The sequence below is a fragment of the Myxine glutinosa genome, chromosome 14, assembly GCF_964187855.1.
Source record: "Myxine glutinosa chromosome 14, kmMyxGlut1.1, whole genome shotgun sequence".
Classification (NCBI taxonomy): domain Eukaryota; kingdom Metazoa; phylum Chordata; class Myxini; order Myxiniformes; family Myxinidae; genus Myxine; species Myxine glutinosa.
In genome coordinates this window covers 78,635,683-78,662,755 of record NC_136274.1, presented here as the reverse complement: position 1 = coordinate 78,662,755, position 27,073 = coordinate 78,635,683, and the positions used below count along the sequence as shown (strand labels likewise).

Sequence of the window (27,073 nt, the reverse complement as noted above, 5' to 3'; positions counted from 1 at the left end):
CTTTAAATTTTTCTTTTCGTCATAGGGCAAAGTTGTTTTTTTACCCAAGATATCGTAGTGCGTAGAGGTATCATCCAGACTCCGTGGCATTGTGGTTTGAGCGTCTTCGGTTCTGACTCCTGCCGAGTCTTACCGACATCTTTAAAAATGGTCGGTGCTGCTTCCTCGCTTGGGGTTCAGCATCTAGAGGATAGCATGGGCGGACTGGGACGCCTGGTTTCTCCGGTCACAACCAGGCAGGGGCTGGTCTGCTGGTTGGCCGATGGGCGGTCACTTTTTGGGCTTAGGAATGACCAGTCTCATGACCGATGGAAGAAGAGGCTATGATATGGGCCGATAGACCCATTTGGCTAGACGGATTTTGAGACCTCGATGACTATGAAGAAACCCATCAGTGAGAAGGTGATACGGTTCGATTGTTCCGTCACACCAAGCCAGATGAAGGCTGAACTAATCGACTTTGCGGGGAAGTGGGACTCGCTGAAAGGTATAAAGTCCGGCCAGGTATAAAGTGCACATCCCCTCCTTGTGATGAAAATCAGGGGATACTCGCGCGGATTGTCATCGAATAGAGAATCTTCACAACACTTCGATCCTTGTAAAGATTGTGCAGTGTGCTGTTTCCTGTTTTACATAAGGTACGACATGTACTCTAGCATCTGGCACGTATTGTATGCATCAGGGCTCCACATTAACGGTTGCCTGGGGAACCTAATTTTACTACATTGTGCTGACACTACCGTTTGCACAGGTAGCATGTGAGCGGAGTTTCTCCAAACTTCGTTTCATCAGACATCGCCTCAGGAATTCTATGTCACAAGACCGTCTAGAAGCTTCCATGTCGATGTTGATGGAGCGTGGCATATCCAATTATCCGCACATTCAATCATTGATCACCTGTCCAAAAATAGTAAACTATTAGGCCGTGCTCTGAACTACATGTGGGAAAGGGAAGTGGGTTGCTGTGTGATTTCCCTTTGTTTACCTTGCTGACTTTGCCTAGAATCGTGACATCACTAGATACCGGCACAGGTACCGGCAGTGAGTGCTATAGAAAGTTATATCACTCCATCCACGACCACCTATTGTGTTTGTCTGAAGTCATCCAGTGTTGTCTAATGTCTCTGGATGTATGCCCGATTTGTGACGGTCATAATAAATAAAATAGGGGTCTTGGTACATGTGATCAATGTTACCAACTGTTTCTTTTTTTAAATGAGGCTGTAACATTGAAGTTATTTTTGTCTTTCTGAACATTTGTAATTTGTTCCTTTATGATCCTGATATTGATCAAATATTTTGGTCTCGGTTGATTTGATTGAGGTTTTGTTTTTACGTCTGATTAGTCTTTCCTTTGATCGATCAACTGTTCTCCGTGCCCCGTCATGCTCCACATGTGATGTATCAAACAGGATACATTATGGATTACCCTTGAGCTTCTTTTTTTTTTAGTTAAAGCCGGTTTTGTCTTCCTTCCCGACGGCCCTCGTTGTTAAGATACATGTATTGCTCTAACAAGCTTTAGGTGGTTTTGCATGAGCATGCACTTTGTTCTTAACACTAAATTGCACTTCCTGCTTTGTCATGCTGCTTTGATTTTAACTTTTTGTATGGAAAAGGTGTTTTGGGATTGAGGAACGTGTCCAACTGATGCACATTTTCCCTTTAGGAAAGTGTTTTCTGACTTTTATCTCTCGATTGAGAAACTCAACGAGAGTTTTCACAAGGTCCTGGGTGAGGTTTATGAATGTTTCTGCCATGATCTTTGTTACCTTGTGCCATGTTAAACCCCAGGGTCAGTTTGATCTTTGGTCTGCTCACCTGCGTGTCTGGCTTCATCGGCGTGGGAATGGGTGCGGAAATTGCACGGCGCTTCAAACAGCGCAGTCCACATGCCGACCCGCTGATCTGCGCTGTTGGCCTTCTCAGCTCCGCTCCATTCCTCTTTTTTGCACTCACCACCGCTGTCTACAACACGACTGCAACATATGTGAGTCTTCCTGCCGTATTCACCGAAGGTGGACGGAGGTTATGTTTTCACCTCGCTCTGTCTGTTTGTGAGCAGGATATCTCAAAAAGTTGTGCACGGATTTGTACGAGAGCTTGGTGGACAGGTTGGGTCTGTGACAACTAAGAATTGATTACATTTTGGCGAAAATCCGAATCAGGATCCATTTACGATAATGTTTAAGTGATTCTTCACCATTGAGAGATTGCGCCAAAAACGATACATAGCACAATATGTCAAAAAGTTGTAGATGGATTCGGACAAAACGTGGTGGTTGAGTTGGTTAGGCGACAAGAACGAGCCGATTCAATTTTGGTTCAGGTCCCAATCCAGATCTGGCCTATCGGTGGGATGCAAAACGTGACCTGTTCAGCTTGGCGGAGGTATGCGCTCTACCGAGTGCTGTTCTAATTTGATGATATATTACCATCTGTGTTTACCAGGTTATAAAAGAGAAGAGGATATGGCCCATCAGAGTTTTTGCAGAATCTTGTACCGTTTCCGTAAACTAGTTTTATTGAAACTTCATTAGACCGGGACTCGTATCCCCTACAGAACCCAACGAAGGCAGACCGAGTGCACCCTGCAGAAACCTGGGGAGGTGTGTGTGTGTGTGTGTGTGTGTGTGTGTGTGTGTGTGTGTGTGTGTGTGTGTGTGTGTGTGTGTGTGTGTGTGTGTGTGTGTGTGCGTGCATGTGCGCATGCGTGCATGCATGCGACAATCAGCAGGAAAGAATATATTAAATAAAGGGTCTCATCATCTTTACTAGCACCAATTATTCCCATAATGGGGGCAGCTAGGGAACGTCTTTTGGCCAATTCATTCACGAGCTGGTTGGTCAGGCCTGACATTCAAACAAAGGAGATTTCGGAAGGAACATGTAACTTAACATGTTCAGCATTGTTGTTATTGTAATACTTGTTCTTATCGCAATACTGTATATACTTACACCAAATTTGGTCAAAATCCCATAATTGGTTTACAGGTTAATGTGGTACCGGTAACATTAATTTTTATCTAATGGGACCTCTGATCTTTGACCTCTTGACATCTTGAAGTCATATAATCTAATCATTTTGTCTTTAAATCATTAGATAAAGTAAAATAAATTATTAGTTTCTCGTCCAGGCTTTTCAAAAAAAAGGAGGGGGCGACTTAATATTTGATATTTTCCAGATTTTAAATATTTTTTCAATATGGCGGCAAAATGGTGAAGTCAACCAGATCAAAGACTAGCACGACCACCAACACACATCCCATTAAAAGTGACGTTGGTCGTATACCCGATATGTCAACATCTGCTGCAGCAATGGCACTGCCAGCTGTACTGTGGTGCTCTTGTACGTACTGAACTGGTACTACTGACCACCTGAGCTTTCTGGTAGTTGTTGTCGATGGGCGATTCCTGGTCAAACTCCCCATTTGCAGGTTCGTTGAAAATATCCTCCAGAGTCTGGGTTCCGTCAAACACCGCACGAGCGTGCCATGACTCCAAAAACTCTGCCAGCCTTCCGGTTGCACACACAAATGAAGACCATTTTAACACTTGGGTCTAGTGTACTACGTCAGTAGCTCAATTAAAGCTACTGAGAAAGTTATTTCTTAAGATCGATAACGCACGTGCTGTTGCTACAGCTAGACAACTTCACTGTACCCGTTGTGAACATACATACATACATACATACATACATACATACATACATACATGTCTCAAAAATCACATTCGCCGAGCGTGCAGTGCGGCGTGAGCATGTGTACATACAGACGAGATCCATTTCATTTGCGTGAGCGCTAGGCCTATGGGGACGGCAAAATAAAGTTTTTGTTTTTGTTAAAGATCTGGTAGTGGGGCGGCTTAGCCCAAATATTCAAAAGAATTGTGCATTTTGTGAAACGAGCACCAAATTTGGCACAAATGTACATTAATATGTTGCGAACATTTTCAGATATTGGGCCACTTGAAATTCCGTAATTTTTTTTTTCAAATTTTTTCAAATTTCGTAATTTCAAATTTTTCGGGTGACACCGTCACAATTTCGGTCTTCGAGGCCGGCCGATAGGCAAAGTGTGACCGGAAGGGACGAGGTTCTCCTGACCACGTGGCCCTCGATCTGGGAAGCGAGAGGCGTTCCATTAGTGGACGCGCCCCTCACGCCCGACTTTTGGGCGGCCCCGGCAGGCCGTTTGTTTTGACGTTCCGTGACAGGCCCCGCACCCCCACCTCCGGGCCGACCGGAAGCTTGTGCTGAGTACATCATACCTGAACAACTCGGTGAGGCAGAACACAGCAGTGCACACCAGGGTGACCCCTTCAGTGCATAAACCAATTAACCTGTCCACTGCAGGGCATATAGAAATGAAGTTATTTTCTGCATATAATAATAATATAAGTTCAGTTCTATATAACAATTTCTGTTATCACCACTACCACTACAACTACCACTACTACAAGCTTTGTCTGGAATTTTGTGGACTAACAGACAAACAGACATACAGACAAGCTGGGATCAAAACATTACCTCCTTCCACCATTGAGTGTAGAGGTAAACATCATGGAAATTATATCATGCCCTAGATTTAATTCATGCTTACCCGTGTATTTGCTTCACTGGTTCACAAGGTCTTTTGCATACATGTAATTCAGACTCTCGTCTTCATTGCTGACCACACAATGTTCGCAACATATTAATGTACATTTGTGCCAAATTTGGTGCTTGTATCACAAAATGCACAATTCTTTTGAATATTTGGGCTAGGCCGCCCCACTATATCGGCCGGCCTCGAAGACCGAAATTGTGACGGTGTCACCCGAAAAATTTGAAATTACGAAATTTGAAAAAATTTGAAAAAAAAAATTACGGAATTTCAAGTGGCCCAATATCTGAAAATGTTCGCAACATATTAATGTACATTTGTGCCAAATTTGGTGCTTGTATCACAAAATGCACAACAGGTTTGCTATGCTGCTACACTATGGAGAGAAAATAGTAAATATCAAAAAAAAGGAGGAGTCTGTCAAAAAGGAAGCGAGCAGGTACGAGAAACTAATCATTTATTTTACTTGGCCTTATACACACTTGTACTAAGTTTGACTTGGATCCCTTCAGCTGTTCTTAAGTTATCGTGGTAATGAAAACCTATCACGGACGTACGGACTGACAACCCGAAAACATAAATGCCTCCGGTGACCATCAGCGCAGGTGTAAAAAGGCTGCATCACCTTGTGCCAGTGATTTTGTCACGCAGGTGTAAAAAAGCTGCATCACCTTGTGCCGGTAACTTCATAAGGGCAATACCCCTGGCTCTCACCTGGTAGAATAAACAGTATATACTGCACCGACTAAATGTATTTTAAACCAATTTCAATGTTTGCTAGAAGACAGGGCAGCATGTAGAATCATACTAACATTATGTTATAAGATTACATCAAGTAATCAAGTAAATAAGTTACATTAAGATTACATTACGAAAATAAGTAACATTATAAGATTATTATAAGACTTTAAACAAAGGAAAAAAATACCTATTTTGGGGGGCAAACCCCCCTTCTCCCAACCCCGTATACCTCCTAAGACCCCAATTTTTCGAATGCCTTGAACAAACATTGGTACATCACGGGTGATTAAGGTTGTGGTGAAGTTTCATCGAAATTGTGTTTGTAGTTTCAGAGGAAAAAGCAAATACCTATTTTATGGGGTCAAACCTGGATCCACTTTGACCCCGGTAAACCCCCTTAGACCCCGACTTTTTTAATGCCATGAACAAACTTTAGTCACAACCCAACAAATATAATTTGTGTCAAGTTTGATCACAATCCCATCAGCGGTTTCGGAGAAGAAGTTTCAAGTGTTTATGGACGGACGGACAACGCGCCATCGCATTAGCTCCCCTGAACTTCGTTCCAGGTGAGCTAAAAAGCTGTATCACCTTGTGCCGGTGACTTCGTCAGCACAGGTGTAAAAAAAAAGCCGCATCACCTTGTGTCGGTGACTTCGTCACGCAGGTGTAAAAAGGCTGCATCACCTTGCGGAAAATAATTCTGAACTGGTGGGGTGGGAGGGGAAAGGAGAGGTTGGCAGTTGTAATTGAGCACAGAATCCCAGAGATGTCCTTGTCGTGAAAATGTATCAAAGTTGAACCCAGGTGTGATGCTCACTTAAACCACTGAGAGGCGTCTATAAGACCTCGGACGTCCGCGACTCCGAGCCACTCCTGCGACATTTACTCTATGACATGTAGACTCGGATGGTACGTATATGCAGATATTCTAGGCTTGCTTGCATTGGCTAATATTATCGAACCTTTCTATAAGATGCCAGGATCCTGATATATATTGCATGATTGTATTCTACAGGATGATGCCAGAGATCTGATTGTTATTAAACCTCCCTATGGGACAAAGTTGTGGACTTGATTGATTTCTACAACAGTCCTTGCACTGCTCTTTATTTAAATAAATGTTTTCTCCAAATGGAAGTTTTCATTCCAAGTATCCGATTTGCCTACTGCGTTGCTCGTCTCTTGCAGATTTTTATTTTTTTGGGTGAGACCTTGCTCTCCCTGAATTGGGCAGTTGTGGCTGACATCCTGTTGGTATGTCTGCTGGCTCTTACATGTAAACACCTGCCCTAAGTGTCATCCTCATCAGCATGCTGCTACCTTTCTCTGCTACACTCCACCGAACCTACTATTTCCCCATTTCACATTTCTGTGTGTTGATGCGATGAACGTATGTTCATATGCAAAGACTATTTACTGTTCCGTTTGCAGTATGTGGTGATCCCAACACGACGAGCCACAGCTGAGGCTTTGCAGATCGTCATGTCACACCTGTTGGGAGACGCCTTCAGCCCATACCTCATAGGCATAGTATGATTCCTGGCTTTTTCCGCTAGTTTTTTTCCCATTACATGTTTTGGTGGGGGGAGGGGGTAAGGGGGATACCTATTGCATGATTATTATGTACGTTTTGTTGAGGTGAATTGTGGTCTGCAATGAAAGGTTTATGAGCATGTTTGGGTGAACCAAGATGGTGGCATCCGGAAGTGAGGCAGTGTGTGACATGATTGCCACTTCCTGATCAAAAGGGCTTTCGAGTCGACCTGTCCCCTAACAGTGTAGCTTTGATGTTATTAACCAAACTCAAAACGAAGGTAATTCATGGCGAGTTGATCCGTGGCTCCTATGGCGGGATAAGTCTTCTTCTTCTTCTTTCTTCCTCTTCATATACAGAACATCTTCAGTAGAAGCAAAATGTAACTGCTCATTGAAGTTTAATATTAATGATACTCAACTGTTGGTCACGTTTCAGATATCCGATTCCATAAAGAGAGGGAAGCCCGACTCTTATCTCCTTCGCTTCACCAGCCTGGAGTACGCTCTACTGATGTGCGTCTTCGTGAGCGTCTTTGGTGGCAGCTGCTTCCTTATAAATACTTTATACATCGAGCAAGACAGAACCAAGGCAGAAAGGATCGTGCAAGGTACGTGGGCCATGAAGTTGTGGGTCAGCCATTGTCTGTGGATTCAGACTCCAACACTTGGGTTTGATCTCGAGTCGCCTTGCTCAAATTCCCGCTCGAGTCGGCTAGATTTGGACTTTAAACAGCTATTGTCTTTCATATTGAACTAGAACGACGTTCTGAGACGTCACTACGTCGACCGATAAGCCTCCGCCCACATTATTACATCATTATACATCACTTGTACCAAGTTCGATTTAAATCCATTCAGCTGTTCAAGTATCACATTTTTACCTGACACGACCTCTGACCTTTGACCTCTTGAGCTCATAATCCAATCAGTTTCTCTTTACATCATGATACATATTTGTACCAAGGTTGACTTGGATCCCTTCAGCCATTCTTAAGTTATCGCGGTAACGAGAATCTATCACGGACGGACAGACGGCCGGACGGACAGACAGCCAGAAAACAAAATGGCGTCGGGTGACTTCGGCGGCGGAGGCATAAAAATAATTTGAGTCTTAAACATTTAAATTCAGGTATCACAAATTCCATGGGTCGGGTACCATTTTCATGAGGTAGATAATCACCCTCCTTCCTCAAGTTTAATATCAATTGTGAAAATGTGTCAAATATGTCAAATATCAAAATGTCGACGCCTCACAAACGAGCATGTGTTGTATGTTCAGGAATGGCATCTGATGAGGACGTGATCGTCCCAGTCGGAGCGAGGCGGACGAGCGTACACGTCAGTGAACTTCTCAGCTGACGACGACCACATGACCCCCCCTCAGGTGTTCGCGCTGCTGCATCGTTTACCTGCTTTGGTGAAAAACTTCCTGCAGATCCTCGTACTTTGGTCTCCTTTACATTAAGATTTGGCAGAAGCCCAAAGCTTACATCGACGATGCAACCAAGATGGCAGGAGCGGTGTAAAGATCATCGGGTGCGCAGTTCGAGACGGTACCGCACACACTCCGCGCACAATAGGGTCTTTGCTTTTACTATGATGTATTTCAAAAAAATGGCAAATACTGTATATGGGAATTGGAATGTTAAAATTGAGACTTTCTAACTTGGGGGATTGGTTCGTGTGCGCCAACGTGGATACGTGTCGCACTATTCGGCAACGCGCGTCAGTTTTTAATTTTACTCTAATCGGTGATTGGCAAACATGAACATGAATAACAGCAACCTTTGAGAACGATACTTGATCTAAACCATAGAGTTGTTGGCTGCGCTGCAGAACTCTGACTTAAGTGGGAAGTCTGAGGAAAATGATTCAGATTGAACCACAATATAAATATTGGAATTCAGGGTTTAAATCGATACACGAGCAAACTGGATGCCTCTTCTTCTTCTTCTTCTCCGTGTTTAAATGTTTGTTTTTTTGAAGCTGCTCTATTTAAAATTGTCACCTCATTTAACATTTTAAAATGTCCTTGAAATCCACGTGCTATTAAGTTATGTTTTTGTTTGTTTATCCTCCTTGCGCCATTACTCATAGGTGCCAAAGGGTGCCAGGTAGTTTCATTGGCTAGAGGTTTCAATCATGGATTGGTCGCCACTCCGATGGAGGACACACGACCGAGGGTGCGGGAATTTGGACTAGCTCGCCTACTCTTCGTGAAGGACACCGTAGGATCTTTAACGTCCATGAACGAATGCCGGCAGATGGGTCGCCACGTTTAACGTCCATCCGAAGGACGGCGCACACGCAACGATGAATCGCCCGACCTGTAAAACACCGGGGTGAAAGTTTATAGCTGGGCCGAGGTAGCTCAGAGGTGTGTTCATGCCTCTAAGGGCCTAGGCTATCCTGCCGGCACATTCTAACTTGAATTCCACTTCAAGACAGTCGTATATTGTTTCTTTGGATCTCGGGCGCATGCTCCACCCAACTATATTCCATTCTGGGCTACCTGTGGGTTGGGAGGGCAGGTGATGATCACATCGGCTCATTGTGGATCAAATAAGACGTATTCATGTGGTCTGTAAGTTAGGTGAATGCAGAGCGAGTTCCCAACACGTGAATACTTCACCTGCCTTTTGATCTCTTGCACATTTGATTTGAATATTTTATGATGTGACCTTTTGTACAAAGTGTTTGCAAAATAAATACATGTACCATGTACCTGTGTAGTATATGCATGCACAAGCCATCTGGCAATTGCACAGCGAGATACTTGGAGCCTTGTATCCAAACTACCACGCTCATGGGTTGTCGTCGAGGGTTGAGGCCGACAACATTGGTTTACAATTTGCTGCCCGATTATATATATATATATATATATATATATATATATATATATATATATATATATATTGTTGTGGTTTTTGGAATAAAGGCAACCCCCCTTTTAGTTAGTTGCACTACAACATATATATATATATATATATATATATATATATATATATATATATATATTTTTTTTTTCCACAAAACATTCGATTAACGACTTCCTCACACGAAGTGCAATTTTGTCATTTGTCAGAATATGTGACAAGTATTTAAATTGAATGTTTCAAGACCTATTGCGCTGATGGAATAGCCCAGGGTAAGCGTACTCTTCTTTGAGCAGTCTACCTCTGGGTTGGACGATGGACCTAACCGTAAACTGGCATCCAGGTGCTTCGCAGGCTTTGCATCAGGGTGCCATCCTTTGGAACAGGTGAAGTGAGGTCCCAGGTATAGCAGTTAAGGATCCTGTGGCGCCTTTCGTAAGAGTAGGCCATTGTGTGCTCCAACCACAAATGGGGAAGGCAATGCCAAACAACCTAATGTATTCCATGCGAAGAGTTCACTGTGAACGATGTTCTGGAAAGACTTGTGAATGTTTTTAAATGGAAGATATCTGCAGTATATTGGTTTAATTGATTGGTAGAGAATCTACCATCTGTGTTGGCACCTTATTGGATGGCCTAGAGCAGTGGGGTTTCCAAACGTTTGGACCACAACCCAAAATTTGAAATTGCAATCGCCTCGCGCCCCAAATGGTACCGGTACCTACGATGAAACTTGTTGGAGAAAACGGTTTCGATGTGAAACCTCAAAAAACCAGGATTTTCAAGGGGAGGTGTGGGGTAGGGGCTTTCAAGTTCAGGTTGCAACCCTGGGTTTGAGAACCCCTGGCCTAGAGGTACGCCCACTCGCTTCTGAGCTGTCGAGCCTGGGTTTGAATTCCGATCCAGTTATCAATTGTCATCCCGATGTTTCACGGGAAGGGTGATTCAACAATGTGTGTGCCATCCCTCGTCTGGCCATTAAATGGACGTCCCATTTGCTGGCATTCGTCGGTGGCCATTAAAGATCCTATGGTGTCTCTCTCGAAGAGTAGGTGAGCTATCGCCGGCACCCTGACCAAATTTCAAATCGCTGCCCAAACCAGAGGGCACTGCATCAGCAGCACAGCCACACCCTCGGCCAATGATGCTACTCTGCTGCATACATTGAAGAAGAAGATTGGATCTCCTTTCATTTAAACGTGGAATGCTTTGCAAATCTTAAGCCATCTTTGTTAAACTACCATTGAGAAACTTTCTAAGTACAGTACATTTTGACCAAAACAAAAAAAACACGCATTTCAACATCGTTCTCAAATGAATATAATTTTATTTCAATACATTTGTAAACAAAGCAAGAAAAAAAGCTAAACAAAGGCAACGTGGCCACTCGTTAATAATACTGTAGCGAAACGGACGTGGTGTTCAGAAACGTGGATGGTTACTCGTACGGTCTCGCACAAGAAAGATGTCAACTTGAAAACACAACGGGGTCATTGTTACAGTCACATTATAAGTTTATTTTTACGAGAATAAGCAGTTAATTTTGAAACTTCTGTATCACAAAAGCTCCAGTATGAACTATACGGTCGGTACTCTTGGTGAAGTGGACCGACGAATCGGACTCGGAATCGGACTCGGAATCGGAATCGGACTGGGAATCGTCTTTTTGGAATTCCACAAATAAATGGAGCCCCTTTGAAATAGCTCATAATTATTAAAGTATTATTTAACTTGGATAGTCTAAATAAAAGGAGCTCAAGTGTTATTCCACATTCACAGAATAGTTTCGTTCTTTTCTTCATAATCGAACCGCAAATGACAAAAAAGGTCAATAACTCGTAGGTAGGTTGCTTACGTGGATCACGTGGGATGCCTCCACCTTCACACACCTTTTCAGGTGCTGAGTTCACAATGTGCTCACATTCCTCGAGGTTTGCTTTCACAGATAGGTAAAACTTAATCATAAGGTAACATGGGGGCATTTCCATGCACGCACAATGTAAAACGGATGCATCACATGACCACAGGCCCTATTGCTCGACCATAAAATAACGCAAAGTAAAAGTCCAGAGATTCAATGCTGTGTCATGTGAGGCAAACCGGTCACCGCACCTGCTTTGGAACCGACGTTTGAGAAACCGGAGCTGGATGATCCCCCACTCCCTCCAGCCGCTACTATATTGCATGGGGGGGCGGAGTGGGGGCGAGGGGGTACGGTTAATTTCATAGCATTGAGCACAGAGTAAACACTGGTGGGAAACTTCAAAAAACCACAATTTTGATTTGACGAGCAATAGAACTGATGCAATTATAAAAAGTTTCGCCATATTTGTACCACCCCCTCCCTTTGAGGATGAGAGGGTCCACAAATAGCATGGTAAAACCTGCTTTTAATAATGCAAATACCGAATAGGAATTCGATACCATGAAGGCCAAATTGCACCGCTTTCTGTAATCGATGCAAACGACGAAGTCGCGACGTGTACGAAAAACGATGTGTAAGAGCACCATGAGCGACCAGTCGTGGGTGGTGCTGGAGTCGCTGCCCTTTGGAATGCAAAATAAATGGCTCGTGCAGAGGACTTCTCGTTCGACCGCTTTCTTCGTTCGTTCGTTCGACCCAAATTGCACCGCTTTCTGTAATCGATGCAAACGACGAAGTCGCGACGTGTACGAAAAACGATGTGTAAGAGCACCATGAGCGACCAGTCGTGGGTGGTGCTGGAGTCGCTGCCCTTTGGAATGCAAAATAAATGGCTCGTGCAGAGGACTTCTCGTTCGACCACGTTAAGAAACTTTACCACCGGAGGCAGACTTCAAAATTCATCTTTCGTTGAGGTCTCTTGGAAGATATGTAGGTATTGACGTCACTGCAGCAATCTCGGGCCGCAGGTCAATGTGCTCAAATGTCAATGGGCCCCCTCGTGTCAGTGTTCTGGAAATGCCATCGTCATGTTGCCCTCTCTGAGCTACAGTTGGGGAGAGAAGAAAGGGAAGTAGAAAAGACGAACATTTAATAATTAGGATCCGTTGTGCTTTTGAATACTTATACAGAGCACCAAATAAAATCACAGACACTTGGAACAATCCGACTTTACTCGAGTGAGTGAGTGAGTGAGTGAGTGTGAGAGAGTGAGAGAGAGAGAGAGAGAAAAAGAAAACCCCCTCACTGTATGTAATAAACACAAAGCAAATTGTGTCCCATTACTGCACGATTTGTAACCAACAAGTGTTCCCTACCACATGAACATATTGCATTTCACCTTATCGTAGCACAGGTTGCGTTTGGGATTAGAGATGATGATGATAATCCATTCTCCAACACATAGCAACACCGTGACATCACAATTTCGATACGCTATCCCCCAAGATGGTAAGAAGAACATCTTCTACCCCAAGACGGTATCTCGTATCCCCCAAAATGGTATTGCTGATGTCGGACTTGTTGAGCACACAAGGTATCCACCTGATGCTGTAATAGCCTTTGCCAGCTGCAGAGCATCAAACTGCCTTCGGTGAAACAGCAAACAGGTTTTACGTTGGTGGGAAAATGGAGGAAATGCTAAATGGCAGTACAGGGAAGAAGCCTCTACTCAAAGCCAAGTCGGTCAGATGACGAACACAACTTTGGGGTTGGCAGGCATTTAATAGTGCAATGAACCTCATCCATCATACATCATGCAACCTATTTAATAGTCCCTCTCTCTCCTCATCTTGTCTCCTCCTCCCTTTATCTTATGTTTTATGTGTCAGTTTGTCTTTTTTGTGATTGATGTTAGCTCTTACACGAGTCTCGATGTTGTACACAAAAAAAAACACCATTCAAAAATAAATTACAATTGTCCCAAATATTGGAAGATCAATGCGCACTAGATCCACGGTGCAGCACAGAAGAGCGAGTCCGAGGCACAAAATAATCCCACAGTACTGTAGTTTCTTTTGGCCAAGGTTTGGCGAAGGTCCTTTGGTGAAGGGGGGGCTGGGAGGGGACGTATCGTGCCCTTCTTCCCCAACGTTCCCCCACTGCCTCCCCTCCTATCAAAAGTACATGAAACGGAAACGGAACGCAGCTGCACAGACAATGCTTTCAGGGTCGAAAAACATGGCCTTGTGAAACCGGGGGAGTTGTGCAAATTCGAGAATACTGGAAGGAATCTTTGATCAAACAGTGCATTGGTCTGTAGGACAAAACAAAAACCGTTAGATATGTCTGGCTTAGCTCGTAAACTTCGGGTTTAAAGATGAGGTAAACACAACGTAGTGTTTAAGCAAGAAGGTGGTGTACTCAGACACAGTAATAAAATGCAGTTTAATTTTGATTTCCCCATAATATTTTGAAAATAAAGTATTACATATACAGTCGTGGCCAAAAATATTGGCACCCTTGCACTTTTTTCAAATAACTCACAATTTTCTCTAAAAATAAGTTGAAATTCACAAAGGTATTTGGTCTCCACAAAATATTATTTCTTTCAAACCGCTAAACTACTAAAGTCAAACTTTACAAGTATGATCTTTTGGTCCAGGGGAAAATACATCTTTAAAATTGCAAAAAATTGCATGGTCTGGCAGGCAACCAGAATCTTTTAAAATATTTGAAGAAGAAACCCTACAATTTTATCTTTTCCAGAATGTCTTACAAGATCAATGTGAAACTTCACACATGATCAACAATTGTTTTGAAATAGCTACCGACAGTCATGGCCAAAAATATTGGCACCCTTGCACTTTTTTCAAATAACTGAAAACTTTCTCTAAAAATAAGTTGAAATTGACAAAGGTATTTGGTCTCCACAATTATTTATTTCACTGTTAATATTACAGAACCTTTGTTTTTGATTTAGAACTTAATATATACTTTAAAATCACAAAATAAAAAGAAATGGCATCGACAAAATTATTGACACCTCAGACTTAATATTTGGTATCACGGCCTTTGGACAAAATAACTGCAGTCAAGCGCTTCCGATAACCAGGAATAAGCTTCCTACACCTCTCTACTGGCAGTTTGTCCCACTCTTCTTGTGCAAACTGCTCCAGTTTTCCCAGGTTTGAAGGGTGCCTTCTCCCAACTGCTGTTTTCAGATCTCCCCACAGGTGTTCAATGGGATTTCGATCTGGACTCATTGCTGGCCTCTTCAGAACCGTCCAGCGTTTTGTCTTGAACCATTCCTGGGTGCTTTTTGAAGTGTGTTTTGGGGTCATTGTCCTGCTGCAAGACCCATGACCTTCGACAGAGACCCAGCTTTCTGATACTGGGTTTAACATTGCGCTCCAAAATGCCTTGGTAATCTCCTGATTTCATGATGCCATGCACACATTCAAGGTACCCAGTGCCAGAGGTAGCACAGCAACCCCAAAACATCACTGAACCTCCTCCATGTTTGACTGTAGGGAAGGTGTTCTTTTCTATGAAGGCTTCATTTTGTTTTCTGTAAACATAGAGATGATGTGCTTTACCAAAAAGCTCTAATTTGGTCTCATCTGTCCACAGCACATCCTCCCAGAACGATTTTGGCTTGTACAGGTGTGTTTTGGCAAACTCCTGTCGGGCTTTCTTATGTCTCTCTCTTAGCAGTGGGGTCCTCCATTGAACCCCCTTTCATTGAGTTGGTGACGCATGGTGTGAGTTGAAACTGTCGTACCTTGTGTCTGAAGGTCAGCTTGAATCTGTTTGGCAGTTGATCGAGGTGCTTTCTCCATCATTTGAACAATTCTTCACCGCAATCTTCGATCAAGTTTTCTCTTGCGGCCATGTCCAGGGAGGTTGGCTCCTATGCTATGGGCCTTAAACTTCCTGATATCATTACGTACGGTGGACACAGTAACATCAAGGTCTCTGGAGATGGACTTGTAGCCTTGAGATTGTCCATGCTTGGCTACAATCCTGTGTCTGACCTCCTCCAGACAATTCTCTGGGTTTTTCTTTTCTCCATGCTCATTGCGGAACACACAGTGACACAAAACAGCAGAATGACTCCTTTTCTCTGTTCAAACTGGTTGAATGAGTGATTTTTATATTGCAGGCAACTGAAACTCACCACAGGTGAGTCCAATTCCAAAGTAAAGGAGAATCGCCTGCTTGAAATCTAATTATTTCTAACAACTTTTAAAAGGTGCCAATACTATTGCCCGCGCCATTTTAGGATTTCTATGTGGAATAAGCTAAGATTTAGTAATTTTTTTGAGCTTTTTTTTGGTTTTGATCCACTGCAAACCAAAGAAACACAAATGTGGATACCAAAATATTTTTTTATTTCAACAATTTTCTGGAAGAGGCGGTGCATTGTTTGAAAAAAAAGTGCAAGGGTGCCAATATATTTTTGACCACTACTGTACAGTGGTGTGCAAAAGTAAGAGGCCACCTAAATCAATGCCAAGCTTTCTCAAATCACGATTTAAAACACAAATTTGTCATAATATTGAACAGATGTACCCATATTGTTTAATTTACTGTAGTTATTTTTGACTGACATTTTGTCTTAACAGAATAAATGAAGGGTGAATACATTTGAGAGAGATCAAATTTATGTGAGCAGCCTGAGTATACTCTGGAGTTCATTACAACACTGTTTGGAAAAGGTTGACTCAAACATAATGCATAAACTAATTAAATCAATCCCAAATGGAGGAGAGGAAGTTCTCAAAGAAAAAGGGGGTCACACTGATTATATGTAAACACAGATTTGATTTTAGCCCACCTTTTTCTTGTGGGGTCGGCCAGAAAAAGATTGACCCGAGTCTTCTTGAACCGGCTGATATTTGACGAGTTAGGGTAGGAATTTGAATTTGGTCATTGTGCCAGCGATGGCTCGCCTACGCTTTGCGAAGAACGCCATGGGATCTTTAACGTCCACCAACTAATACTGGCAGACGGGATGCCCATTTAACGTCCATCCGAGGGACGGCACATGCTTTGATGAATCACCCTGCCTTGGAAACACCGGGCTGACAGTTTATAGCTGGGGCAGGACCAGAACCCATGCGAGACAGCTTAGAGACGAGTTTGTGTACCTCTAGTCTAGGCCATCCTGCCAGCCCGATTTTCCTATTATAATAAGTGTTGTATATTGGTATTGGTTATAATCTTAGTTAATAATCTTATAATAGTTATATAATAACTATTATAATCCAGCCTGGTATTGGCTTAGCGGTCAGGGTGCCTGCTTGGGATCCTAGGATCCTGGGTTCGAATCCCGATCGATCGCTGAATTAATGCCAGGGAGGTTGACTCAGCCTGTCATCCTTCCGAGGTCGGCAAATTGAGTACCAGCTTGCTGGGACGAATGATCCCCGTGTGTACCCCGGTTTAGAATAGGTACACCGTATCCCTGTGCATCGTAAGAGGCGACCAAGGGTTGGTGTCAGGAAGGGCATCCGGGCATAAAAACATTGCCTCAAACAGGGAACTATGATTGTCATGGGGCCCGCAAGGCTAACCCCTGCTCTAGCGGGGAAAATGGCCTCAAAACGATCATTCAATAAGTGTTGTATATCTAGGGGAACCCAAACGCTCAGACCACCTCAACGCTAATCTATCCCTTGATATCCTACTAAATAGATATCATGAGTCTTTTGGAGACATGCTACATTGAGTATGATTGAACTCAAACAGCGAATAATTTGCGATTTTCCACGAAAATAATTTTGTTAGAATATATATTTTGTTTTTTTTAAACAGAAAGAATAATTTTCGAACAATGCCTTGTCGATGCGTACTTGGTGGTTGTAGTAATACAAACCGAGATGGTTACATGCTACAACAATGGCCGAAAGACACTAAGTTTGCCATAAATTGGACGAGGTTTGCCCGAAATACCCGAGTGTGGATCGGGCCTACAAAATATTTAGTTTTGTGTTGGGAACATTTTACAGAGCACCGTTATGAAAAAACAGGGATGGCTAAATCTTGTAGTTATCCACCACAATTGAGAGAGGATGTCACGCACGATTAGGTGGAAGAACCGACCGTACCAGCACATGCGCACTGGCGATTTGAGCGGTGATTCATACACCTATGTTGGCCTGCTGGTGACCGATCTCATCTTGACACCTCTCCTCCCCCCTCCACTGGGGTGAGATATCGACACGGCATGGACAAAGCACGACACGACCAGACACACAAATGGCGTCCTGGGAAAGTATTAAACGGGACGATCCTGTAACATACAGGACACCGGGTCAGCCTGCAACGGTGGGACAAAGCATTCATCACCCATTTTGTTGGCGGTGTCCGAGTGCGCTCTGGCGGTGTCTGTCATGTCGTGCCATGCTGAGCTCAAAATAAACTTTTCTCTATGCAATCTGCCATTTGGATCACAAGGTGGGTTCATAGTGTGACCTCACTGGCAAAAATCGAAAATCTACACTTTGGGGCTGTTTTCGGCATTTTGTGATTGGCAGGAAAAAAATGGCAAAATTTTAACCTTCAAATTAGACCGTCATTAATGATTTTCAGAACTTTTTTTTGCGTTTGGGTTCCCTTAAAGAGTTCATGGAAATCCCTTGAAAGTGTTGGGTTGTTAGGGTTGGTTTCATATTACAATGATTTATTTTGTTATTACGTCTTGATTAATAGATTTCCAACAGGACTCGTACTTTTGCACCCCACTGTGTGTGACATTATATTGATGAATGGTATAATATTGTTACGGATCTTGTCTCTGGGTAAAATGGGTTAGATTAGAATAGCTATTTCCTTGTGTCCTCGTGCATCTCAGCATAAGTGTATTATAATTTCATGTGATAGATAAAATGTATCGCAGCAAATGTTCAGATGCTCTTGTCTTTCCCACCCACATCTCTTTCTAAGCACTCTCTGCCCCCAACCCCCCTTAACCTCCCACATCCTTGAATCTTGCCACGATGATATCTGTCCTTTTATCATGTTTCCTTGAAAGCTAACAGCCAATCGGTGTGATCCATGGCATGATCACGGGGGTCAGCAGGAGACCAGACAGCCAAGAACAAGCAGGATGATATCATGTCTGGTGGTGCCATCCAATCTGTCGGCCGGGGCGCCCTATACTCCTAATGCTCAGACGCCTTATACTCAGACCACAGGCCGCAAGGGTGGGGTTTTATCGGCCAAAACACGAACTACTGGCATCCAAATCCACCCCTCTCCTTACCTTGTTCACAAAGAAGACACCTACGAATTACACTTCTGTATCTAATGCCTACATCAACGACACCACCTCTCGTGGCATACATAAGAAGAGTACAACCTCACTCCATTGGGTCCATGGTTACAGAAAATGCTCCAACTCACATGAACATACGGATCATGCTAACTTAACATGCGACATCATTTGTATCGCCCCCTCTCCCCTCCAACATAACAATATTATCGGTCACGTTAATCCAACAGTATGGTACTGCTCATCTATCATGATATCACATGGTTTTGCTACGACTGCACAAATGTTAAGGTCCATTTGCCCACACAAGTCACCACATTTTTACCCTAATAGCTCACAGAAACTGCCAAATGCCTCACCTTGCGCGTGTTCTCCACAACGAGTGGGTCAGGTTGACCGTAGTTGGGTGGGTTGGCACGTGGGTCGTATCCAAGGCGAGCCAACATCGGGGCTACCTCAGGCATGTCTCGCACAACATCAACCGGAATATGACCGACCCAGCGAGAAAGTGCCTCCATGTTAACTGGCAGGACCACCTGGTCCGTGGATCGCTCCACCCTGCAGAAAAGCATTGTTGTACACTTGTACAGTCTCCCTGTTTTACGAATGGATAAAAACATCATGCTCAGAGCATCAAAATGCATCCTGCCAATTCTCGGGTACTGGTGAGCATGGAAGCAAAGCTGAGCTGAATGGCCTGAATATCTCCAAAACAGAGTGCTGTTATTGGACAAATGGCCACCATGGACATTGCCCACCAAGTGCTAAACCCCCGCTCTAGTAGGGAAAATGGCCTTTAAAATGCATGTTGTTTTGTTGTTGCCCACCATGGAAGAAAAAAAAAAAAACATGGAAAAAAATTCCAATTGAAAACACAATGTTCACCATTTTCAGAATTACACATATTTTGCTTTTTCTTTCTTTATCCTGTGGAAAGTGCCCATGAGCTGAGAAAAGGGACCAAAGCCTCTCCTCTTATGGTATCCATGCAAATATCCGTGCATGGCTCGTAGACTTCCTCTCCTGTCGTAATCAACATGTGGCCCTGAATGGAATTCTCTCATCTCCCCTTCCTGTTCAGGCTGGAGTTCCCCAAGGTAGTGTTCTGGGCCCTGTGCTTTTTCTGGTCTTCATTAATGATCTTTCGGACTCTCTGGAAAATCCTCTCTATCTCTTTGCTGATGACTCCACTCTCTGCTGCTCCATATATCACCCTCAGATCGGCAGTCTGCAGACCTGGACAAAATCACAAACTGGTCAAACTAGTGGAACATGTCTTTCAATCCTGACAAATCTCACTCTCACACTTTGTCTCTCTGAAAAGACCGACTGGACAACCCTCCCATCCACTTTCTGAACAATCCTCTTGAAGGATTCTGTCACTGTCACTTCACTGTCACTGTCAAGGTTCTGTCACTCAAGTTTTTGGGTCTCACTATCTGCCATGATCTTTCCTGGGAATACCACATTTCCAAGCTGGCCTCCAAAGCCAGTCGCCGACTGGGCATCCTCCATAATGTGAAGTCCTTCCCTGGCACACCTGAGCTTCCCACCACATACAAAGCTTTCATCCGCAGCTCAATGGAATACTGCTCTCCCCCCTTTGAGCAGGCCCACCTGCCTCACACCTAGCTCGGCTTCACGCAGTTGAAACCAAAGCATTCAGAATCATTGGTATCTCCGGTGATGAAGCTGATTCTGAGGGACTTTCACTCTCTCAACGCAGGCAGGTTGGTAGTATTTCTGTCTTCTACAGACTCCTCTCCGGCCTTGCCCCCCTAGCTCTCTCTGTGCTCTGTCCCCCAAATATTCCTTCAGGACACACAAGATCTGCCAGTAACCATCTTATGGTTAAACTGCCATAATCAAGACTCTGCTCACCTTCACTCCTTCATTCCTCTTTTCTCCCGCATCTGGAACAAACTCCCTCACTCTCTTCAATCCCACTCCTCCCTCCAGGTCTTTAAAACAGCTGTTCTCCACCATCTCTTATCTTCTCCCATCCAAAACCTTGATCTTTTCTACCCCTGTTTATCCATGCCAAATCGACCTTTTTCAAATTACAATTTCTTTCCTGAAAGTCTTTGTCGTGTCCATCTTGTTTATCCCATGTACTCCGCCCCAGCCCTCTCCCTTCCACAGATCTCCCGATGTCCCTGTTCTCTGATGTTATTGTGCTTCTCTCTCTCTCCCCCTCTTGTCACCTGGTAGGGACCGGCACCTGGTAGGAGGTGAGTGTGCACATCTATGGGCTATCATACCCATCCATGTTTAACGGTGAAAAAGTGCTTTGGCTATGCAAGTCAGCGTTTGGTGAGAACAAGGCACAGCAACAGGTTTCAATTTTGGGACTGAGCCAATACAACACAAAGGTGCGACAGACATGTATGCAACTAGCCTAACTTTAAATCTTACTTGGAGAGCGAAATTCCTCCAGCCTTGCCGATGAGTGCTTCATGGTGTAGCACTGCCTGGTGCCATGGCAGCTCCAGGAAGGCGAGCACACGCTGAAGTGTGCTGCGCGGCTGCAAAACCAGCTGCTCATAGCGTACGGGCAGACAGCGTGAGCGTCCCACCGAGCGACACTGCTCGAACATGCTCTCGACGGCCCGGTTCCACTTGGTAAGGCAGTCACGGTAACTGCTGAGGTCAAAGCCGGCAATGGTGACTTTGCGCGAGATCATGGAGTGCACCGAGGCACGCCCGTCTCGCAGCATTAGCAGAAACTTGGCATTGGGGAAGAGGTGAGAGAGGTAGGCCGTGGACTTCAAGGAGAAGGGATCCTGAGAGAAAGTTGGAGGGGTTGTAGAAGATTAAAATTACCAGGAAACTAATCAAACCACCAGGATCACAGCACCTCAATCCAAAATTGTGACGTGATCTTTCTTAGAATATCACAAGATCACTGGCAAGAAAGTTAGCTGACAAAGACAAAGTCTTTCATTAACTGGTTGTCCAGGGTAACAATAATTTGTAATTTGGCCAGGGTACCGGCAACAACTCTGCTACTCTTCCAGAAGGACACCGAGATCATCAACATATACAAACTGAAGCTGGTAGGCAGGACACCCAGCTTAACAACCGTCCAATGGACGGCACACACATGGATGCCTCACCATGCAGGCAAAACACCAGGATGACAGTTTATAGGTGGATCGAGATTCGAACCCAGGCTAGACAGCTCAGAGATGAGTGTGCGTACTTCAAATGGCGCATCCACATGAGCCAAGTACCCTTCGGACAAGCTTTGGCAAATGGCTTCGATACGTGTGCTACCTCAGCGCTGCCAAAAGGTCAAAAAAACAAAACAAATATACGTATATATATTTATCCCTGATGAAGCCCCAACAAGGGCGAAACCAGGTCGGTAACTGAGTTTTTTTCATACACTTATGACAGTAGCTGAACAAAGATCAAAATTACGCTCTGTCGGATGGTTCTTCCGAGAGCTTGACAGGCTAGCGTACGTACATGACGGTGACGTCATTACGTGCGCTAAGAGCCTGGAGAACAAATTATATTGAGATACATACACACATATATATATATATAATACATCGTGGTTATACAACTCGGATAATACCAATTGCACTCGACCATAGGCATAGGCTAACACCAGAGGCCTGAAGCCTTGGCCTACACGTATACATTTGATTCTACAAATTGATGCCACGAGTATTGTGGCCATTGATACAACAACAACAACAACAACAACAACAACAACAACAGGCATTTCAAGGCCATTTCCCCTGCTAGAGCGGGGGTTAGCCTTGCGGTCCCCATAACAATATTCTCCATTTTGCCCTTTTTCTGCATCTCCCCTTGTTAACCCCCTTGCCCGCATTTCTTCACCACGAGTAATGTGGCCATTGATGATGTATGATATTGCGATTGGGCATGTAGAGAGGATGGAGGTGGTGGTGAAAGGGTTTGTGAGGAGGTGGTTGGGAGTGACACGTTGTTTGACGAACATTGCCTTTCATGGTCAGGGTGGAAGACTCCGGTTTCCCTTGACATAATTAACCAAGGAGTTTAAGGTGGCGAGGGTGCGGCAGTCCATGATGGTGCGGGAGTTTATGATGTTGCGGGATTCGAGTGATTCAGTGGTAAAGAATGCTCTCTCAGAGAAGAAGGGAAGTCGGAAGTGGCATCTGGTACAGCACGGGAAGCATGGCTTGTGGTGGATGAAACATGAGCGATGGGGAAAGGCATGTGTGAAAGAGAGGAGGAAGATGATTGAGAGGGAGGTGAGAAGAAATGAGGAGGAGGGGAGATATGTGAGAGCAGTCAGACACAGCAAGGTGCTTGCACTAGGTGGGAAGATGTGCGGGTAAGAACATTGAAGTGGCAAGAGATTTGGAGGATGGAGCCAATATTGTCGAGTTTCCTGTTGCGGCAACCCGGTGTGTACCCTGGTTTAGAATAGGTACACCGTATCCATGCGTGTCCTAAGAGGCGACTAAAAGGGTTGGCGTCAGGAAGGGCATCCGGCCATAAAAACATTGCCTCAAAAAGAGAACCATGACAATTACGACTACATATGGGCAGGGTACAGCCCGAAGTACCCCGTGGGGGACCCCACTCCCTCTCGTCAAAACTCAAGGTGGGGAACCCGATCGAAGCAAGGGTGGAAATCACTCCATTTATGACGACGAAACGTCTGATGCCCGATGTGGAGATCGGTTTCTAAGGTTTGGGACATGGAATGTAGAGACAATGACAGGGAGATCAGGAGAAGTGGTGGAAGTATTGGTCAGAAGAAGAGTGGACATATGCTGTGTGCAGGAGACGACATGGAAGGGAAGTGGTGTGAGAATGGTGAAGGGTAGGCAGGGACAGAAATACAAGTTTGTGTGGCAAGGGTGCCCGGAGGGCGTGAATGGTGTTGGTGTTGTTTTCTGAGGAGTTTGTAGACAGTGTGGTGAGTGTGACTAGAGTGAGTGAAAGGTTGATGATGGTGAAAATGATGATTGGAAAGCTCTTGATGAACATCATCTCGGGATATGCTCCGCAGGTTGGTCGGAGCGATGAAGAGAAGGACAAGTTCTGGTGTGCTATAGAGAAGCTGATGGAAAACGTGAAAGATGAGGAAGTTGTTGTGGTAGGAGGAGACCTAAATGGACATGTGGGAAGGGATATGGATGGTTTTGAGGGAGTTCATGGGGGTTATGGATATGGTGTGAGAAATGGAGAAGGCGAAAGGATTTTGGAGTTTGCTGATGGAGCTGATTTGTTGATTTGTAATACTCAGTTCCAGAAAGAGGATAACAAGCTTGTTACATACACGTCAGGTGGGTCGACGACAACCGTTGACTATCTGATGGTGCGTAGGCGAGATATGAGGCACCTCCGGGACACACAGGTGATCCCGGGGGAGGAGGCTGTTGTAGTGAAATTATACCAAAGTTGAACCCAGGATAGTTACTCGCTTCAGCCACTGAAGGGCGTCTATAAAACCTGGGACGTCCGCGATGCGGAGCCACACCTGTGACATTTACTTTACTTGTAGTCTTGAATGGTACGTATATGCTAGACTCGCACATATATGCTAGACTGGCTTGCTTTGTCTATTATTATCGGTCCGCTCAGTATGATACCAAGATCCTGATATCTATTGCATGATTGTATTTTACAGGATGATGTCAAAGATCTAATTGAGATTAAACCTACCGATGGGACAAGTTGTGGATCTGGTTGATTTTCACAACACTTAATCTCAATTAGATCTACGGAAATGGCGGGACACAAGATGATCAACGTACCGATACTTGGCTCCGACCCACAAGCTGAGGAGTCGGGCTCGGTGTTCGCTCACTGGCTCAAAACACTGGAGAACCAGTTCGGCGCCCAGGATGCCGTACCCACCGCTGAAACGAAGCTGTCTGTGCTACAGACCAAAGTCGACCACAACGTTTACAGGAGCATCGTTCGATGTACGACGTACGATACCGCCGTGGCGGAACTAAAGCGCCTTTACATTAAGAAGCGGAGCGTGGTCTACAACCGGCATCTGCTCAACACGCGACGTCAACAGCCAACCGAGTCGATCGATCGCTTCGCTCAGGAGCTTCGGCACCTCCTCGCGGACAGTACTCAAGAGGTACGGACGCACGAGCAAGTCCAGGACGATCTTGTCCGAGACGCTTTCCTCTCCGGAATCAGCTCTACAGATCTGAGACTCAGGCTCCTGGAGACAGCTGACCTAACGTTCACGGAGGCTCTACGGGTGGCCAACGTTTACACTGAGGCCCGGAAACAATCCAACGCTTATGACCACTCTCGGATCGTTGCGGCGACTACTCAACCCGCGCGATTGGAGAGGGCTACCGCCGAGGATGCGGGTGCGGACTCGACTACGGCCGAGCCCCTGGCCGCTCCCGAGGTGGACTCGGATTCCGGCCTAGCAGCAGCTACAGCAGCCAGGCCCAGGCCTGACCGGAATGCGACGTGTTACTTTTGTGGCAATCGGCAGCATCCCAGGTCAGCATGTCCGGCTCGGGAAGCCATATGCCATTTGTGTTCTACAAAGGGACACTTTGCTAAAGTCTGCAAGAAGGCCGCGCGGGGCACTCGAGCACGCGCGACCTTGAACAGGCTAATTGCCGAGCCAGCGGACCGAGCACGGAGCGGGGCGCCTCACCCGGCCTTGATGAGCTGTCCTCCTCCTCCCGGGCCCCTGGCTGCACGCATGTCCTTGGTGAAATACATCGGGCCGCCACAACAAATGTCGCGAACACGACCGGCCGCGGACCGATCGACCTTGACTGGCGTTCGAACGCCTTCCTCAAACAAACAAAAAGTTCCGGCTTTGAAAGCTCCTCCTGATGTGCTTGCGCATGCGCCATCTGACGACAGTGAAAGTACAATTGACTGCGATCTTTCGCACGTGACACGAGCGCCCTCTGACGGCAGCTCGTACAAATTACACGCTCTTGATCGAGCACATGTTGACTGCGATCTTTCGCACGTGACACGAGCGCCATCTGACGGCGGCTCGTACGAATTACACGCTCTTGGATCAGCACGTCCAACTATGCGTTTGGCACAGGGGCCCTCCAGAGGCTCCTTCGACGACCGGAAAACTGCAGCCGGTGTGGGATCCACGCGTGAGGCGCGATCTTCTTGCTCGGACGGCGCAATACCTGCTGGATCTTCTGGCCTTGATCAGGCCATTATCCCTCTCTTGGTCGAAGGCATTTTTGCACGGGCCATAATCGACACAGGATCTACGGATAGTTTCATCGATCAGCGGCTGGTGCGTCAACATGGTTGGCCGGTCATCGGGACTACACGACGGATCTTCATGGCCTCCCAGGGACTTCGGCTCAGCACGAAGGGGGAATGTCGATTAAAACTTGTGATAAAGGGACGCATGTTTTCCGATGTACATCTCATGGTCTTGCCTGCCTTATGTGCTGACATCCTGTTAGGACACGATTTCCTTAAGCGACATGGACGTTTGGAAATTGAATTCGGTGGGACACGCTTGCTGTGTGTGCACTCGCGAAAATGGAAATTGAGCCTCTTTTGCTGTTCCCCAACCTGACCACTGACTGCGCTCCTGTAGCAGTAAAATCGCGGCGCTACTCACGAGCGGACGCGCAATTCATTGCGGAAGAAACGGCCCAACTCTTAAAGAACGGTGTTATTGAACCTAGCCGGTCGCCGTGGCGGGCCCAGGTCTTAGTGGTGCGAAGTGAGGCCCATCGCCGGCGCATGGTAATCGACTACTCACAGACGGTTAATCGCTTTACACAGCTGGACGCCTACCCCTTACCGGGGATGGACGCACTAGTACGACTGGTGGCCCAGTACTCCGTCTACAGCACTCTCGATCTGCGTAGTGCGTATCATCAGATCCACATCTCTAGGGCTGATCGCATCTACACCGCCTTTGAATCGGGTCAAAGGTTATACCAGTTCACCCGATTACCTTTTGGGGTAACGAACGGGGTCGTCTGTTTTCAGAGGGCTATGGACGACCTCGTTACTAAGGAGAACTTGACAGATGTCTTCGTATATCTGGACAATCTTACGGTTTGTGGGTATGACCAGGAGCATCACGATGCTAATCTGAGGCGCTTCCTCGAGGTCGCACATAGGTATCGCCTAACCATGAATGAGGCTAAGTGTCGTTACTCTCAACGCACGATAGATCTTCTGGGGTACACCG

At 45.3% G+C, this 27,073-nt stretch overlaps 2 protein-coding genes across 3 annotated transcripts in view; one reads left to right on the top strand and one right to left on the bottom strand.

The window, feature by feature from the left end:
- Nucleotides 1-9,606, top strand: part of SPNS1 (SPNS lysolipid transporter 1, lysophospholipid) — a 36,660-nt gene extending 27,054 nt beyond the window's left edge. Inside the window, exons 8-12 of the mRNA XM_068136214.2 lie at nucleotides 1,795-1,990; nucleotides 6,537-6,602; nucleotides 6,780-6,878; nucleotides 7,321-7,492; nucleotides 8,164-9,606. Of these exons, the coding sequence (XP_067992315.2) occupies nucleotides 1,795-1,990; nucleotides 6,537-6,602; nucleotides 6,780-6,878; nucleotides 7,321-7,492; nucleotides 8,164-8,243 (613 nt within the window). The 3' untranslated portion in view covers nucleotides 8,244-9,606. The remainder of the gene's footprint in view (nucleotides 1-1,794; nucleotides 1,991-6,536; nucleotides 6,603-6,779; nucleotides 6,879-7,320; nucleotides 7,493-8,163) is intronic.
- A 1,461-nt stretch (nucleotides 9,607-11,067) lies between these two features.
- Nucleotides 11,068-27,073, bottom strand: part of LOC137439942 (protein-tyrosine sulfotransferase 2) — a 56,845-nt gene continuing 40,839 nt past the window's right edge. Inside the window, exons 5-8 of one of the 2 annotated variants that reach the window (XR_013621412.1) lie at nucleotides 21,316-21,683; nucleotides 19,260-19,458; nucleotides 12,547-12,729; nucleotides 11,068-12,357 (exon numbers count right to left, since the gene is read on the bottom strand). Coding sequence is in view for 1 of the 2 variants with exons in the window: in XM_068136213.2 (XP_067992314.1) it covers nucleotides 12,688-12,729; nucleotides 19,260-19,458; nucleotides 21,316-21,683 (609 nt within the window). In the remaining variant the exon portion in view is untranslated. Of the gene's footprint in view, nucleotides 12,730-19,259; nucleotides 19,459-21,315; nucleotides 21,684-27,073 lie in introns of both variants that reach the window. The other variant, XM_068136213.2, reaches the window with a different exon arrangement.